Source organism: Nicotiana tabacum, chromosome 23 (assembly GCF_000715075.1).
Source record: "Nicotiana tabacum cultivar K326 chromosome 23, ASM71507v2, whole genome shotgun sequence".
Classification (NCBI taxonomy): Eukaryota; Viridiplantae; Streptophyta; class Magnoliopsida; order Solanales; family Solanaceae; genus Nicotiana; species Nicotiana tabacum.
In genome coordinates, this window is record NC_134102.1 from 62945482 (window position 1) to 62962057 (window position 16576).

The window sequence follows — 16576 nt, forward strand, 5'->3', positions numbered from 1 at the left end:
GTCTTTGCATCAATCATATGCAGCCATGCACTTGATTGCATATCTTCAATGGTGATTCCCATCCTGATAGCACCTATGGCTCTTTGCCCCCTAGGTTGAATCCTTGAATCATGACATGACTTTCCGAAAGTTCGTTCATAAGAATACCAAGTTCTTTCACAATCCGAATTGGCAAGATGTTCACTGAGGAACCTCCATCAACCAAAATTCGATTTACCCTTTCATCGCGCATATAGCCGACCAGGTACAATGGCCGATTACGAGGAGTGTCACCTAGTAGAAGATCGTCATTTGTGAACATAACTTTTCCCTCACAAAGCATTAACTTCTTGAGGAATGGACTCGATGACCTTTTCCGAAAATGGTGTCAATGGTAGGTCATCATTCTTTTCTTCCCCTTTGTCAGCATGGCAACAAGAGGCATCAATACCCACATAGGAAATCTTTGTGCGAAACCAACTTGGTAGGAACTCCTCCAAGGTCACTGGATGTCTTGGCTTTTGAGGGTGGTGTACCTCCACTTTTGCTTTCTTCAAACGCCTAACTGGACTCTGTTTCCTTGGTCTTTTTACCATCATTTTCCTTGTTGGTTGTTCAATCAATTCTTTACATGGGCTCCTTTTGTGGTGCCTATGATGAGTCACCAACGTTCAACCTTTATCATCATCAGGTTGATCAACTTCAACTTTGTTGTTCTCCAGTGATTCTTCATTTTTATTTTCTCTAAAACTACATAATTCATCTGGGCTGAATGAGCTAAAGGTGATAGAGACTTGGTTTGCGCTTGCTTTCTCATCTTCAAGCACGAACTTCTTTTTACGAGCCAAGTCCATAACTTTGTCTTTGAATACAAAGCACTTCTCTAGAGGGTGACTCACAAGTCGATGGTATTTGCAGTAATTTAGGTCATTCGTTTTTCCAGCTTTATTTGGTCGCTTCATCTCTGGAAGCTTAATGAGATTTAACTCGAGGAGTTCTTCAAAAATTGCTGGCACATCAGAATCCAGAAATGGGTACTCCTTCTCTTGCATTTCTTTTAGAGTCAACTTCCAACTTGGTTTATCTTGAAAAGAAGTGGATTTCGTACTCTACTTCTTGCTCACCTTTGTTGTGAACTTCACAAGTAATGTGTTGACATTCATAGCTTCTTTGTTTTCAGACTTAGGTACAAACTTGCTCCATTTCCTAACTTCTTGCTTGTCGTTCCCTTTGCGAGGCTCATAGATGGGCAACCTTTCATTTCCAGCGGAGGCCATACTCAATTCCATGTCATGGGCACGAGTTGCAAGTTCTTCAAATCTGCTAGGCTTGATACCTTGCAAGATGTAGCGCGGTCCCCAATGCATGCATTGGATGCACATTTCTATGCCAGAAGCTTTACTAAGTCTGTGTTTGCAGTTGAGGCTTGCATTTCTCCAACGATTGATAAAGTCGATAACTGGTTCGCCCTTCCGTTGACAAGTATTTGTAAGTTCCACCATGCTCACAGTGCGCCTTGTGCTATAAAAGCGATTGAGGAACTCTTGCTCTAGTTGATCCCAGTTATCAACATATCCAGCCTTGAGGTCTGTGTACCAATCAAAAATATTTCCTTTTAATGAGCGGACAAACTACTTGACGAGGTAATCTCCATAAATCCCAGCATCGTTGCATGTCTCAACGAAGTGTGCCACATGTTGATTTGGGTTGCCTTTTCCATCAAACTGTTGAAACTTTGGAGGTTGATAGCCAGCAGGCATCTTCAACATATCGATCCTCGCATTATATGGCTTTTCGTATGTAAGAGAGGACTTGGTAACAACTTCGTACTTTCTTTTAATAGTTCCTTCAATGAACTCCTTCAGTTGATCGATTGGAATCATCCCTTCAGATGAGACAGGGATAGCCTTAGCGGATGCTACTTGTCTTGGGGGAGAATTACTCTCTGGAACCTCTAGGAGCTTGCCAAGTGCATGGGTGGATTCTTCTTCCATCAAGATTCCCACCCTGTCTATTAACTTGTCAATTCTAGCATCTTGATTTTGCATTCACTTGGTCAAGCCAGCGATTGCTTCCGTCAAGTTTGCCAACTGCTCCTCCATAGATGAAGTGTTTGTCACCATGGCTTGCATGATTGTTGTGGACGATGGAGAGTATCATGGATTGTCACAAAGATTGATCCTTGATGGCTCACTCTATGCGGTGTAAGTGGAGATGATCCATCACTTGAAGCATCATCATCTTCCTTCACAGTAGAGTTCTTGGATCCGGAGAGGTCAAGCAGAGCAAGAGTTTTCTTGATCTTTTCAGCAACATCGCTTCCTCCTTCGGGTGCGTTTGTGGAAGATCTTGCTCCTTTTGAGGATGAAGATCCGAAAACAGGGGTTGATGCGGATGGCACTTGGGGTGCTTGTTATCTTAACGAGCTTGCTTTGCTCCTCGTAACTGGTCCAAAGCTTCCAAAGGTAACATCGAGGATGCTTTCCACATCAGCATAGAACCTGGAATGAGTAGCCTTGGTGAAAATTGAACTGGAGTTGATTTTCTTTGAAGCCATTTCAATGTTCTTGAACTTTTGTGATTGAAAAGTAGAGATGAGAGGTAGAGATTGTCCCATTGGGCGTGCCAGAATTTGTAGACAATAAATTACATCGAGAAAATAAAATCAAGACCGAAAATATTACAACAATCGTAGTATTTGATTTCAAATAATATGAGTGTACAATCTCTATGAATCCTCTGATTCTTCTTTCCAATAGTAAATAAATCCAAAGGCCTTTGAGCTTGATCTTGAATATGTAGTTGTTGCCACGAACGATGGTCTTGAATTCAACTAGCACGAACTTTGATTTGAACTCGTACTCCTTAAATCTTGATTTGTTCTTCATTCTTGAGCTTGAACTTGATTTGTTCTTCGTTCATGAGCTTGAACTTGATTTGTTCTTCGTTCTTGAGCTTGAACTTGATTTCTTGAACTTGAACTTGATTTCTTGAATTTGAACTTGAACTTGTGGAGGAATTTGTAGCGTTTGATCCACGAGCTCTTTCTTACTTCTTGTTATAACTTCTGGTCCTTTTCTGAGTTATGAAGACCTCTTATTTAGTTGTGGGAGGGAAGAGTTGTGGTAAGAACAAACTCTTTCTGACCAATCAAATTGAAGTGTGACAATGCCGCATTTGATTGGCCAGAACATCTCACTTGCACATGTGGCGTGATTTTATTGGCCTTTTAATGTGACTTGGCATGCCTTCTCATTTTGACACGTGGCATGATCTTATTGGCTCTTCCATGTGACTTGACGTGCCACATCATTTCACGTGTGGCACTAAACTGGGCCTCTAGGAAGAAGACATCTTGGGCCTAACGAAGTGAGCTCATCATTTGTAGCCCAATTAAATTGGATTTATATAATTAATCCAATTATATTAGCCCAAAATATTTATTTGAACTAATATCTTGAATTTAAAATATAGTCCAAATTATTTTATAGATTTAATTTTAATAAAATTTATATGCCTACAACTATATCTTAATTAAAATTAATTTTGACTATTTCACTAAATACCAACCGATTTCGGTCGGTTATTTTAATAAAAAAATAAAAAAATAGATTTCCAACCGAATTTGGTCGGTAAGTTGGTCAAACGGTCAATATTTCACTTAAATGTACCGACCGAAGTCGGTCGAAAATTTGCAAATTAGAGCCCACCAACGGGCTTTCTTCCCCATTTTTCAATTTTCTCTATCTCTCATTCTCTCCTCCACCCTCTTCAACCCTAAGTCGATTTCGCCCAAATCCCACCCATTCCCCCCCAGGAGAAGAAAATCGCAAAGCTGATAGCAGGGCTTGAAGAGACAAAGGCTAGAGAACAAAAGAGAGATAAGTAATTTGATACCCTTCAAGTTCAGCTAGAAAAGAGGGACCAACAATTTAATGTCCTTCAAGATCAGCTGGTCAATCTTCTTGCTAGTGGTGCTTTCCCCATTCCCCGGTCTCGTGAGCCTTCCCCAGATGTTAATCCTTCTTGTCATGATCCTTCGAACTATGCCGACGATGAAGGTTCTAGTAGTGGAGATGGAGATGATGTAGTACAAAACACTCATTGAATGATGTTTGAACTTTTAACTTATAAAATATTTGGTTGTTGGGTATGATATTTTGTTAATATAGTTTAATGGAGGTGGAGATGATGTTTTGTTAATATAGTTTTGATAGTTGATATTGTTGTTGTTGTTGTTGGTTGAATGACAGCAATGTAATGCTGCCATTATAGGTGACTGGTTGTTGGCAGGTGGTGCAACAATAAAACTTACCCAAAAAACCGACCGCCTACCGACCGAAGTCGGTCGGAAATGTTCAATTGATTTCCCAAAAATTTAAATTTACCGACCGACTTCTGTTGGAATTTTTGATTTTAAATATTTAATAATACCGACCGACTTCGGTCATAATTTTTTATTTTAAAATTTAAATATTTTAATAATACCGATCGATTTCGGTCAGAATTGAATAATATTAAAAAAAATAAATAATTAAAATTCCGACCGAAGTCGGTCGCTAATTTTAAAAATAATTAAAAATTATTTTCAAGAATACCGACCGAATTCGGTCGGTAAGTTTATTTTGTATCAGATTATTTGGTTAAAGTGCGTTGAAAATTACCGACCGACTTCGGTCGGAAATATCGACTGTCTGCGGTCGATATCCGTTAGCGACCATTATTTTTTCGACGAATCAAAAACGGTTGGAAATCGGTCGGTTTTTGTTCGATTCCGACCGATTTCAGTCGGTTTTTCTATACGCTTTTTGACAGTTTCTTAGTAGTGAATGGTTTAAATATTTTACTTAATTAACACCCTATCATTGGAGCATAAGATGAAGTGCAAAAAAAGCACTTAATAAATGTTTCTTGTTTTTTTAAAACGTCAAATATTTCTAAATAAAATGGATTAATTTGTCAGAACGATAAATAATTATGGAAAATTTTCTCCGCAGTATAAATTTAGCTGTTTAAATGACCGTTTGGTTAGCTATTACGGACACTTATCGTATTTTCTAAACCAGCCTAAAGTATCTACTACGTACTATTATTGTGCCAACTAAAACAGTAAGTTTCAAGAGGTGGTGTTTAATGCTTCCAGATAAGTAGATAGAGGGAGGGGATGAAACTTCAATTCCTGCGGCAAAATTCTTGAGACAAAAGCCCCAATTTAATTTCTTTTCAATTTAAACTTTTGTAAAAGTGATTTAACTGTATGTCAAGTCCGGTATATACTCATACCAAGGAGTCTTAGAGTTAACTTCAATACATAAAATAATATTTATATTATTAAGTCATTTAAAAAGTAATTACAAATAATTATTCATGAAAAATAAAATTAATAAATTAAAAAATAACCTAGCACAACAAGTTAAACAACAACGATAAAAAATTCTTTATTCTTTAGACTGTCAGGCTGTCAAGGTATATATAAAAGTTAAATTAATAAATTAAATTAAATTAGTGTCTATAAAAATAATAGAATAGAGATTGAGTTTTTCGGAAACTATGGTGGTGGTAGTTGTAGAATTTTTTGCAACATACCACCGTACTGTTTGCTCATTCCTTTGCCTTGTCTATCTCTCTATATTACCTTAACCAGCATAATTATTATTACCTCATCTTTCTTCTCTACTGTTTTGTTTATAAGAAGGAAAACTGTTATTGCTCTTATAAGAAGGAAACCTTTTGTGGCTTTATTGCTCATAATTAAAAGAAAAAATGAGGCAGCAAGGTCATGAATTATCTGTGGAGGGTGGTGTGAAGCAAAAAGAAGAAGAGAGCAAAAAGCCTGGAAAAGTTTCATTGTTGAAGCTGTTTTCTTTTGCTGATGTCTATGACTACTTCTTGATGTTTTTTGGATCCATTGGTGCTTGTGTACATGGTGCTTCTGTTCCTGTTTTCTTCATTTTCTTTGGGAAGTTGATAAATATTATTGGTCTCGCTTATCTTTTTCCTGCTGAAACTTCTCACAAAGTTGCCAAGGTATGCATAATTTTAACATTACTCTATTTTCTATGAAGAAAATGCTAGAGATAATTTATGAAAATAATTAAAACTCTTACTTATATAGGTACTCAAAAGTTAAATTAGAGCTTAATTTCTATACATTAAATCCGAATAGTTAATGGTTTATGTTTTCCTTTTTATTTATTTATCATTATTCTGGGAGGAACTTAATTATGTTCTTTTTGGATTGTTGTTTTGCAGTACGCATTGGATTTTGTGTACCTAAGTGTGGTGGTACTATTTTCATCATGGATAGGTTTGATCAACTTTTTGTTTTCATTTTTACATAAGGACATCTAAATTCTTCTCCTACTTATGTCATTTATATTCCTAAATATTTGTTCTTGTTTCTTGTAAAAAAAGAGGTGGCTTGTTGGATGCACAGTGGAGAAAGGCAAGCAGCAAAGATGAGAATGGCATATTTGAAGTCCATCTTAAATCAAGATATAAGTCTTTTTGACACTGAAGCTTCCACTGGAGAAGTAATTTCTGCAATTACCAGTGATATTATTATTGTTCAAGATGCTATTTCTGAGAAGGTACTTCCATTTCCCATCATTTTCAAATTTCAATATTCAATTCTGGTCTCATTTTTTGTTTCTCGACTCATTCACTGTAAAATTATGTTTTCAAAAATCCCTTTTTGGGAATTTATGAAAAGAATACTATAGAGAAAGGAAAATAAATAAATAAAAGAATTTCTATAGTTAGTTAGTAGTTGGGAGCTTCAGATTACATCATGTTATTCATTATATGTAAGGAAAAGTTGGGACATAGGTCTTAAAAGTAGGGAAAGGCTTTAACTCTCCTGTAGCTGATCTGGAAAAAGAGTAAATGCAATTTGGTGGCATTAATTAGTTTTTGAATTTGTTTCTATTTTTATAAATCAATATTAAATTTTGAAGTTACGGACCAGTAATAATTTTATGTTCTTTCTCTGTTGACCAGCTGGATTTCCAAGTAGAATGTGATTAAAATTTATTCTTCTTTTATTTTAAAACTACTACTTTGGAATGTTTCTCAAATTGAATGTGATACTCATCGATGCTCGAAGAACAATAATTAATGTAATAGAAAAAGAACTCCATGTGACTCATGTTGGTCATATTAGTAAGTATTAGTTCCCCATACTTGCTATAGATGTATCCGCACCATTTACTTTATTAAACAAATGGATCTCTATTTGAATCACAACCAATGGTTAGTTAATTTACATACTCCAATATTTTGTATTAGAAATCCAAACCATATAGTCTGTGAGAAATTCTTCTTCTTAAAGTCAAAAGGTAAGAATAATAGAAAAAAATGGTAAAGGAAAATAATATGAGGGATTATGTCTTTTCCATTTTCTTATTCATATCTAAGAAAATATTCATATTTATTGTTTTCGTCAAATCACATTAATTTACTGTGATTAAATAATAAATTGAAACTAACGTAGGATGATTTTTTAACTAAAATGCCCTCCCTGTCCAATTAGGAGTTGCTTGGTAATTTGTAAACTGCTTATTTTGAGAAATACTTTTGTTCAAAAATACATTTTGAAAAAAATACTTTTGGAGAATAATAGTTTGTGTTTGGCCAATTTATTTTAGAAGTGTTTTTTTGCAATATTTGATAAGCAAATTGTGTTTTACCAATCTTTTCAAAATACTTTTGAGTATCAAATTTCGCAAAAGGACAATAAATATTCAATTTATAATTAGTATTATTTGTTATAGAGAGTGGAATTTGTAAAATATAAAATAAAAATATATATTAAAGATTTTAATCACTATAAATATAGTTAAATAATATTGGCAATATTACATTACTTATTGTATACATGATGATTCAAACATATCAATGTGCATCGTTCAATATAAATTGAAAATCAACTCCATAAATTCTATATAAAAGAAGAGATCTATTTATAGTAGAGACTATTTCAAAGAAGAATAAAAAATGATAATAAGACAAAAAAATGGATGGTAGAAAAAAAAAGAAAAGAAAAGTTAAATTAACCAGGATAATTTGAAAAATATAAATTTTTGGTAAACATATTTTTATGTTGAAAAAATTAATTTTCTGTTTGTGCCTTTTTAAAGAAACTAGAATTTGTAGCTTTTTCTCAAAAGTAATAAAAATTAGTTCTGGTGATACTTTTTAAACACTTATCTATCTTGGCAAAATACCTTAAATTTTCAAAAAAAAATAATAATTTTGACTTCATAGAAACTTGGCCAAATAGGGTCTAAATATGGAATTAAAGTGTAAATTTGACAGATATTAGGCTCGTCTTTTTATTTTTCTCAACTTAAATATCAAACTTTTGTTTATGGTAAGGTTGAGACGTGTGACATGAGAGATTGTAAATAAAAAACTAAATCTGGTTAAGAGTTTGTATAGTACTCAAATTGCTCAAAACAAGAAAAACGAATTTGTTTACTTTAATGTTCTACAGTTCATTGATGAGCATTGGGCACTTAACATTGTGAAAATTAACTGTGAATACAAGCATTTTAATGAGCATTGTGGATATGAGTGGCGGTGCTGTCAGTGCAGGTGGGAAATTTCATGCACTATGTCAGCCGTTTCTTTGCTGGTTTTACAATTGGATTCATAAGGGTATGGCAAATTAGCTTGGTGACTCTTTCAATTGTGCCTTTGATCGCTCTCGCCGGTGGTATTTATGCCTACATAGCTACTGGTCTCATCGCCCGAGTTCGCAAATCCTATATTAAAGCTGGAGAAATTGCTGAAGAGGTATGCACTCCAACTGTCTGACAAAAGTCTTTCGCTTAGCATGTCAAACTGATAATGTCAATATGTACTCCAAGCTGCCCTGTATTTATGATGGTATATTACTGGACATATGTTTTAAGATGGTAGAATTGACTTAAATTATATATTAGTGATTGTGGAAGAAAAATATTAAAATAATGGTTGAGGAGTTAGCTAAACAACAATAACATACCCAGCTCAGTGTATTCCCACAATATTGGGTCTGGTGAGGATAGTGTGTACACAAACGTTACTCCTACCTTGTGGAGCTAGAGGGGTTGTTCTCAATAGACTCTCGGCTCAAGAAAAGCAATTCTCAGCTGGTTGAGGAGTTAGTTAGGTGGAGAAAATATCACATACAGTTTAAAATTTTAATAATTCAATGAATTTGAATTTTTGAAAGTTGTACAGAAATTGGTGGTGTCAAACTTTTGGACGTTCCAAAATGAAAAGAGTGTCATATAAATTAGGACGGTAGAGTAATTTATTTAAGAAATGATCATACTTTACTCGTACTCATATAAATAGTACCTCAATTCCACTTTTTAAATCCCCCCTGATTGTTGTTAGTGATCGTTTGCAATTATCAGGTTGTAGCTAATGTTAGAACAGTGCAAGCATTTACTGGAGAAGAGAAGGCCGTTAAATCGTATAAAGGTGCCTTGTTGAACACTTATAAGTATGGAAAGAAAGCTGGATTGGCAAAGGGCATGGGTTTGGGCACCTTGCATTGTGTCCTTTTCCTTTCTTGGTCATTGCTTGTGTGGTTCACTAGCATTATCGTGCACAAGAATATTGCAAATGGAGGAGATTCTTTCACCACCATGCTCAATGTTGTCATTGCTGGCCTGTAAGTTCTTTGCTTTTCATGCCTTTTCATACTTAATTTCGAAATGCTTCCACAACATAATCTTAAACAACTAAACTATTACAAGTATTAACAGAGACTAGTGCCCTCTTTTCTTGAGAGTACGGTGCTTCTCTGAATCTCATCACTACTTACATATGATATATAACGACTAATCTCTTTCATGCCAGTGTAGCCATTCTTGATAGATTGAGCTGTCGTGTTAAAGCAATGCTAATTTATACTGCTTGTATGTTGAAAAAATTGATCTTTGTACTATAGCTTCAAACTTTTGTAGTTGTTGGATGTGAAGAACACCAAGTGTAGTTTTCGAATCCCAAGCTAAACTTTTCTGCATTCAACAGAAGATATCAGATTAGTTGTGGCTTGCTGATAAGGCAGGTTATTGTGTTAGGCTCAACCATTTGCACTGAATTGAAACAGCATAGTTTTGCTGTCTTGTAATGCGAGAATCTCAATAACCTGATTTGTGTTTAAAGAAGTTTGTTTGTTCAAGATATCTCTATTGGTTACAGGATAGATATACGTCCATTTACCCTTTTGACGTTTGAAAATTTGGAGCAATTCGCAAGGTTACCCTTTATAGGCAATGCTCTAACAAAAACTCAGTGAGAAAACAGATGCCTCTGACATGGTGTCTCATCCTTAATGATCTAGTCACTTGTTACTTCTATACTTGGTCAAACTTCTTCCGTAGTTTATAGAGGTCTTTTTGTGTCTATGCCGCTTGGAAAGTTTTCCAGTGCATTTATCTTGATTTCAGACTTTTAATCGTCATAAAGTAGGTGCTCCACTAGCTGCCCAGCTTTTGTAGTGTTTATGAGGAATAATGGCTTCAATTAAGCTTTAACTGCTTCTCAGGTCACTGGGGCAGGCAGCGCCAGATATTACAGCATTCCTCAGGGCTAAGTCAGCTGCCTATCCTATTTTTGAGATGATTGAACGAGATACTGTCAGTAAAACCAGCTCCAAGAGTGGTCAGCAGCTGAGCAAAGTAGATGGGCACATCCAATTTAGAGATGTATGTTTTAGCTATCCATCTCGTCCCGATGTGGCAATCTTTGACAAATTCTCTCTTGATATTCCATCAGGGAAGATTGTAGCTCTTGTGGGAGGAAGTGGATCAGGGAAAAGTACAGTTATATCTTTGATTGAACGCTTCTATGAACCACTCTCGGGACATATACTATTGGATGGAACTGATATTAGGCACCTGGACTTGAAGTGGATGAGACAGCAAATAGGGCTGGTAAATCAAGAACCCGCCCTTTTCGCTACAACCATTAGAGAGAACATTCTCTACGGAAAAGGTGATGCTAGCCTAGAAGATATTGCACGTGCGGCCAAACTTTCAGAAGCAATGACTTTCATCAACAACCTCCCGGATAGGTTCGAAACTCAGGTACATTCTGTCCTTTACATGCACTAGGTGATGTCACACTATAGCAAAGAGAATAAAATGGGTGCTTCTATTTATTTATTTATTACTTAATAAGTACTTGCTTATGATTGTGCCTTAAATGTTCTCACATAGCTAATTTCAGTGTTTGTGTGGCTGTCTAATAGCAAATAGCAACTACAGTGTGTGGCTGTCTAATAGCAAATAGCAACTACAGCACAAAACCTTCGCAAAACTTTCTGCGTCTTTACAAGCAAAACTTCCCAAAACTTTTTCTTTTTTCTTCTCACTGTACCAGAGTTTGAGTGTTGAGATATGAGTCTATGCTGCTCAGATCCTTCAAAATCCTTGCCAAACCCATGTCGATCCGACACAATTCGGATGTGGATGTGGGATCGGCACATCCAACTAACTTGGGTGTTTTGACTGCGTCTATGGCCAAGAAGTATAGGTTGATTGAATTTCCGGTTATTGTTCCAAAAATGTCTTTTCCTTCATTGTTGTATTCATGGTACTATTGTTTGGATATTGAGTTCTTCCTCTAAAAATTGGATTTCTTCTCATTGTCTTTGTAACTATTTTGGCTACTCTCAGCCAACAAACAAGCTAAATGGTCTTTTGGAGATTTCTGGCACTATACCTCTTTCCAATAGCTGAGAATAGATTCTTTTTCCTGCGTATTACAAGGACTTTCTTTCGCAATGCATTACAAGCGGCATTTTGGGAGAAGAATTCTGGTGCTGCTTTTCTTTTCGTTAAGTGTTCAGTATTCGGAGGCACTATTTAGGCAATTATTAACTATTCTATTGGTTTATTAGTATCACCTGCTTTCTAAAAAAGAACAAACTCAAGTCACTTCACTGTCTCGAGTTGGAATGTTTGTCTTGAAAGTCGAGAATTATTGAAAATATTTTGTATATTCCTATCAAATATGTCAACGAAAAGGATATTTAAAAAATTGTGCAGAGTATTCTTATTGATTATGACATAATTAAGAATCCCAAGGATTAAGAAACTTTCTTAGCTCAAAACTCCTACTTAAGGAAAAAAATTTCAACTAGAGTTTTTATGTCTTCTCTTTTTCACAGCAAATATTCAAGAAAGGCCTCATAAGACTGACTGACTGTTATCTTTAATAAAACATAATAGATATCTGAGGCTGTGTCATTTACAGGTTGGCGAAAGGGGGGTTCAGTTATCTGGGGGGCAGAAGCAAAGAATTGCTATTTCTCGTGCTATAGTGAAGAATCCATCAATTCTTCTATTAGATGAAGCTACGAGTGCACTTGATGCTGAGTCCGAAAAAAGTGTACAAAATGCTCTTGATCGTGTGATGGTGGGAAGAACAACTGTAATTGTTGCTCATCGCCTTTCTACCATTAGAAATGCTGATATTATAGCTGTTGTAAACAGTGGCAAGATAGTAGAAACTGGAAGTCATGAGGAGCTTATTTCGAAACCAGATGGTGCCTATGCATCACTTGTTCAACTTCAACAAGCAGCTTCTTTGCATCGCCATCCTTCTCAAGGGCCTACCATGGGACGACCACTTAGGTACAAGATTTACCTGCTGATACATTATATCCAAATATCATGATATCCTCTTTATTGTTGCATTACATTGTCGTACTTTTGACGACTAGTGCTACACTGCTACTGTTCTGGTGATACTTGAAAATGTTCTGCTAATGTAGGCTCAAACAAATTATAAAAGGTGGTAGTTCTTGCTTGTAAGCTGTGAGACCTGATCTTTCAATCATTTTTATGGTTAATTTGCTTGATCTTTTTTCTACAGCATAAGGTATTCACGCGAAAGCAGCATAAGGTATTCCCGTGAGTTATCCCGAACAACAACACGTAGTCGTGGAGCTAGCTTTCGATCTGAAAAATCTGTTAGCGGTATTGGCGCTGATGGTGTAGAGGATGTTTACTCACCAAATATTTCCGCAAGGAGATTGTATTCCATGATTCGTCCTGACTGGTATTATGGGGTTATTGGAACTATCTGTGCATTTATTGCTGGAGCTCAGATGCCTCTCTTTGCCTTAGGGGTGTCACAAGCCCTTGTGTCTTACTACATGGATTGGGACACAACACGCCATGAAGTGAAGAGGATTTGTTTCCTGTTTTGTGGTGGTGCAGTATTAACCGTCGTTGTTCACGCCATTGCACATACTTGCTTTGGAATCATAGGAGAGCGTCTTACACTTCGCGTGAGAGAAATGATGTTCTCTGGTAATCATATAATAATCAATGTTTTTCTTGTATGAGACGTTGCTTTTCGTGTAAATATGTAGACCTGCAATTGCATAAGTTTGTCGCGTAGTAAAACTTTGGTTCATCGCGTTGATATTATTCATCATATTTAATTTTAGAATATGATTCACTCATCTCTGTTTTTTTAGTATCATTCCTTTAATCGACAGGTTGCTTAATTTATATCTTTAAATGACTTCCAAATGTAGGAATTTTTTCTTGATTAATGATTTCATATAAATTTGAATCATAGCTTTGCTACATCTTGTTGAAACCTCGCGTTGATATCTGCTTTCTTTGTATCTGCCCTTCTTTTTGTCTGTCCTCTATTCAAATAAAAAGTACCTAACATTTTTCTATATTTGGTTGCAGCTATGCTAAGAAATGAGATAGGATGGTTTGATGAGATGAACAACTCAAGTTCTACACTTGCATCACGATTGGAAAGTGATGCTACTCTATTGCGAACTGTAGTGGTTGATCGCTCTACTATTCTCCTGCAGAATGTAGGTTTGGTGGTCACTTCCTTCATCATTGCATTCATCTTGAATTGGAGGCTCACCCTTGTTGTCATGGCTATGTATCCACTTATCGTTAGTGGTCACATCAGTGAGGTTCAATCTTTTCCCTTCATCAGCATGTGTCATTATATCTTTCATATCATTCTGTTGATAGGTATTGCTATTCTTGCAGAAATTCTTTATGCAAGGCTTTGGTGGTGACTTGAGCAAAGCCTATCTTAGAGCAAATATGTTTGCCGGTGAGGCTGTAAGTAACATCAGAACTGTTGTAGCATTCTGCGCTGAGGAAAAGGTAACTGATCTCTATGCTCGTGAACTTGTTGAACCTGCAAAGCGGTCATTTAGCAGGGGTCAGATTGCCGGTATCTTTTATGGAGTCTCTCAGTTTTTCATCTTCTCCTCTTATGCCCTTGCCTTATGGTATGTTGCTCAAGTTTTTACTTATCTTAATTATTCATCTTGTTACTTGGTTGTTGGGGTTTTCTTTGGGTGGGAATGCAGCTTGTAGTTTAGAGTGAAGTGCTTTGCATACTTGCAGTCTTGCACCATTACATACTGCGACGATTTTGGGACTCTGGATAAATTTATCACCTTCTTTCACATATTTACAAACCATCTAGAAGAGAAAAAAGTACTAGTTTAGTGAAGTAGATAGCCAGTCCCATACATTATAACAGTTGTTTATTTTACTTAGTTTACAACCTTGTACCAATATGGTTTTCACTCGAGCACGCAGTAGTTTAACATGTACAACAACAACAACAACAACAACAACAATAAACCCAGTGTAATCCCATAAGTGGGGTCTGCGGAGGGTAATGCGTACGCAGACCTTACCCCTACCTTATGAAGATGAGCTCGCAATAGTTTAACACGTATTCTTCCTAAACTTTGTATAGGTATGGTTCTGTTTTGATGGGGAAGGAAATAGCCGGCTTCAAATCTGTTATGAAATCGTTTATGGTTTTGATTGTAACCGCTCTGGCTATGGGAGAGACCCTTGCAATGGCGCCAGATCTTATAAAAGGAAACCAAATGGTAGCATCAGTATTTGAGGTGCTTGATCGAAGGACAGAAATTTTAAGTGACACTGGAGAGGAGGTAACTAGGGTTGAGGGCTCAATTGAGTTTAAGGATGTTGAGTTCTGCTATCCTGCAAGACCCGATGTTCACATTTTCAAAGACTTCAATATGAGAGTGCATGCAGGAAAGAGTATGGCGATAGTAGGGCAGAGTGGTTCTGGTAAAAGCTCAGTACTGTCTCTCATTTTACGGTTCTATGATCCAGTATCAGGGAAAGTGATCATTGATGGTAAGTTTATACCTATATTGTTTTGAACTAGAAACGTTCCAACTTTCAGCTAAGATTGACTTAATCATATTGGTGATGTGAATTTACACAGGCAAAGACATCAAGAAGCTGAAGCTCAAGTCTCTAAGAAAGCTCATTGGCCTGGTCCAACAAGAACCAGCACTTTTTGCCACATCAATCTATGAGAACATCCTTTATGGAAAAGAGGGAGCATCTGAGGCAGAAGTGATTCAAGCAGCTAAGCTTGCTAATGCACATAATTTCATTAGTGCACTACCCCATGGCTACTCGACTCAAGTTGGGGAGCGAGGAGTTCAACTGTCCGGCGGACAGAAGCAAAGGGTAGCCATTGCCCGAGCTGTTCTAAAGAACCCTGAAATCTTGCTGTTAGATGAAGCTACAAGTGCTCTTGACGTGGAATCTGAGCGTATAGTTCAACAAGCATTAGACAGGTTGATGAAAAACAGGACTACCGTCATTGTGGCACATCGATTATCCACCATAAAAAATGCAGATCAGATATCTGTTTTACGAGATGGGAGAATAGTGGAGCAAGGAACTCACTCTGCACTCGTAGAGAACAAGGATGGAGCCTACTATAAGCTAATCAACTTACAGCAACACCAACATCTACAGCAATAGCATAACCAACATACTTGGAGATATTTTATCATACAGAAACTCAATGTGTACAATTCTTTACCTCATCATGTTTAATATAGTTGCATTCTTTTCTGTTTGATCTATCGTAAATAATATATGGCTCAGCTTCTTTGGCTATTGTGATCCTTAGTATTCAGATGTTAAGACTATTTTTTAACTGTTCTTCCCCTGGAATATTTTTACCGTTCTTAAAGGCTCCATGTTTATTTCACTAGTTTGAGGGTGGGGATCATGTTGAAAACTTTAGGGCGTAACTGTATAATCGGTTAACCACTTTCTGATTAACAAGAAAAAAAAACAAAATTACAATAATTCCACAAATGGAGTATGGGAAGGGAAAAAACAAATTTAATTTTAAAATCAAAAGTTACTTGCACTTATTAAGGAAAAATTCTCCAATGGTTCGAAAATAGGGTTAAATGAATCTGCTTTTCTTCCTTGTAAAATATTGTAAAACTACAGAAGTGCAAAGATTACCACATCGTTCTCTTTTCTTTGTTTGTGTTTTTTTTTTCCAAATAAATTCTGATTAACATTTTCGAATAGTTGCACTGTAAATAGTTCATATGCATTGAAAAAAGAATAATTAGTGGACTAGTACAATTTTGGTGCGCATTTGCTTGATGGGCTTTCCTCAATCCACACCCAACTTTCATAAACGAACTTCTAGTTCAGTCCCAATTCCATCACACACAAAAATCATCGTCCTCCTAACACCTCAAAATGGTTAAGTTAACCACCTTTGCCTACAACAAGTCAACAAC

General features: G+C 36.3%; 1 protein-coding gene across 1 annotated transcript; it reads left to right on the plus strand.

Moving 5' to 3' along the window:
* Nucleotides 1-5529: 5529 nt before the first annotated feature.
* LOC107824916 (ABC transporter B family member 2-like) lies at nucleotides 5530-15999 on the plus strand. The gene is made up of 12 exons (XM_016651726.2): nucleotides 5530-6006; nucleotides 6232-6286; nucleotides 6394-6569; nucleotides 8575-8775; nucleotides 9384-9643; nucleotides 10523-11063; nucleotides 12235-12614; nucleotides 12856-13295; nucleotides 13689-13930; nucleotides 14010-14257; nucleotides 14737-15149; nucleotides 15241-15999. The coding sequence occupies exons 1-12, from the start codon at nucleotides 5743-5745 to the stop codon at nucleotides 15789-15791; spliced, it is 3771 nt and encodes a 1256-aa protein (XP_016507212.2). The 5' UTR covers nucleotides 5530-5742; the 3' UTR covers nucleotides 15792-15999.
* The last annotated feature ends 577 nt before the right edge of the window (nucleotides 16000-16576 follow it).

What these genes read in the sequence shown, in the direction of transcription:
- LOC107824916 (XM_016651726.2), top strand. Translation starts at nt 5,743, where the DNA reads ATGAGGCAGCAAGGTCATGAATTATCTGTGGAGGGTGGTGTGAAGCAA. An exon ending in ACTATTTTCATCATGGATAG is followed by an intron (nt 6,287 to 6,393) that starts GTTTGATCAACT and finishes TTGTAAAAAAAG; the next exon opens with AGGTGGCTTGTTGGATGCAC. An exon ending in GAGAGAAATGATGTTCTCTG is followed by an intron (nt 13,296 to 13,688) that starts GTAATCATATAA and finishes ATTTGGTTGCAG; the next exon opens with CTATGCTAAGAAATGAGATA.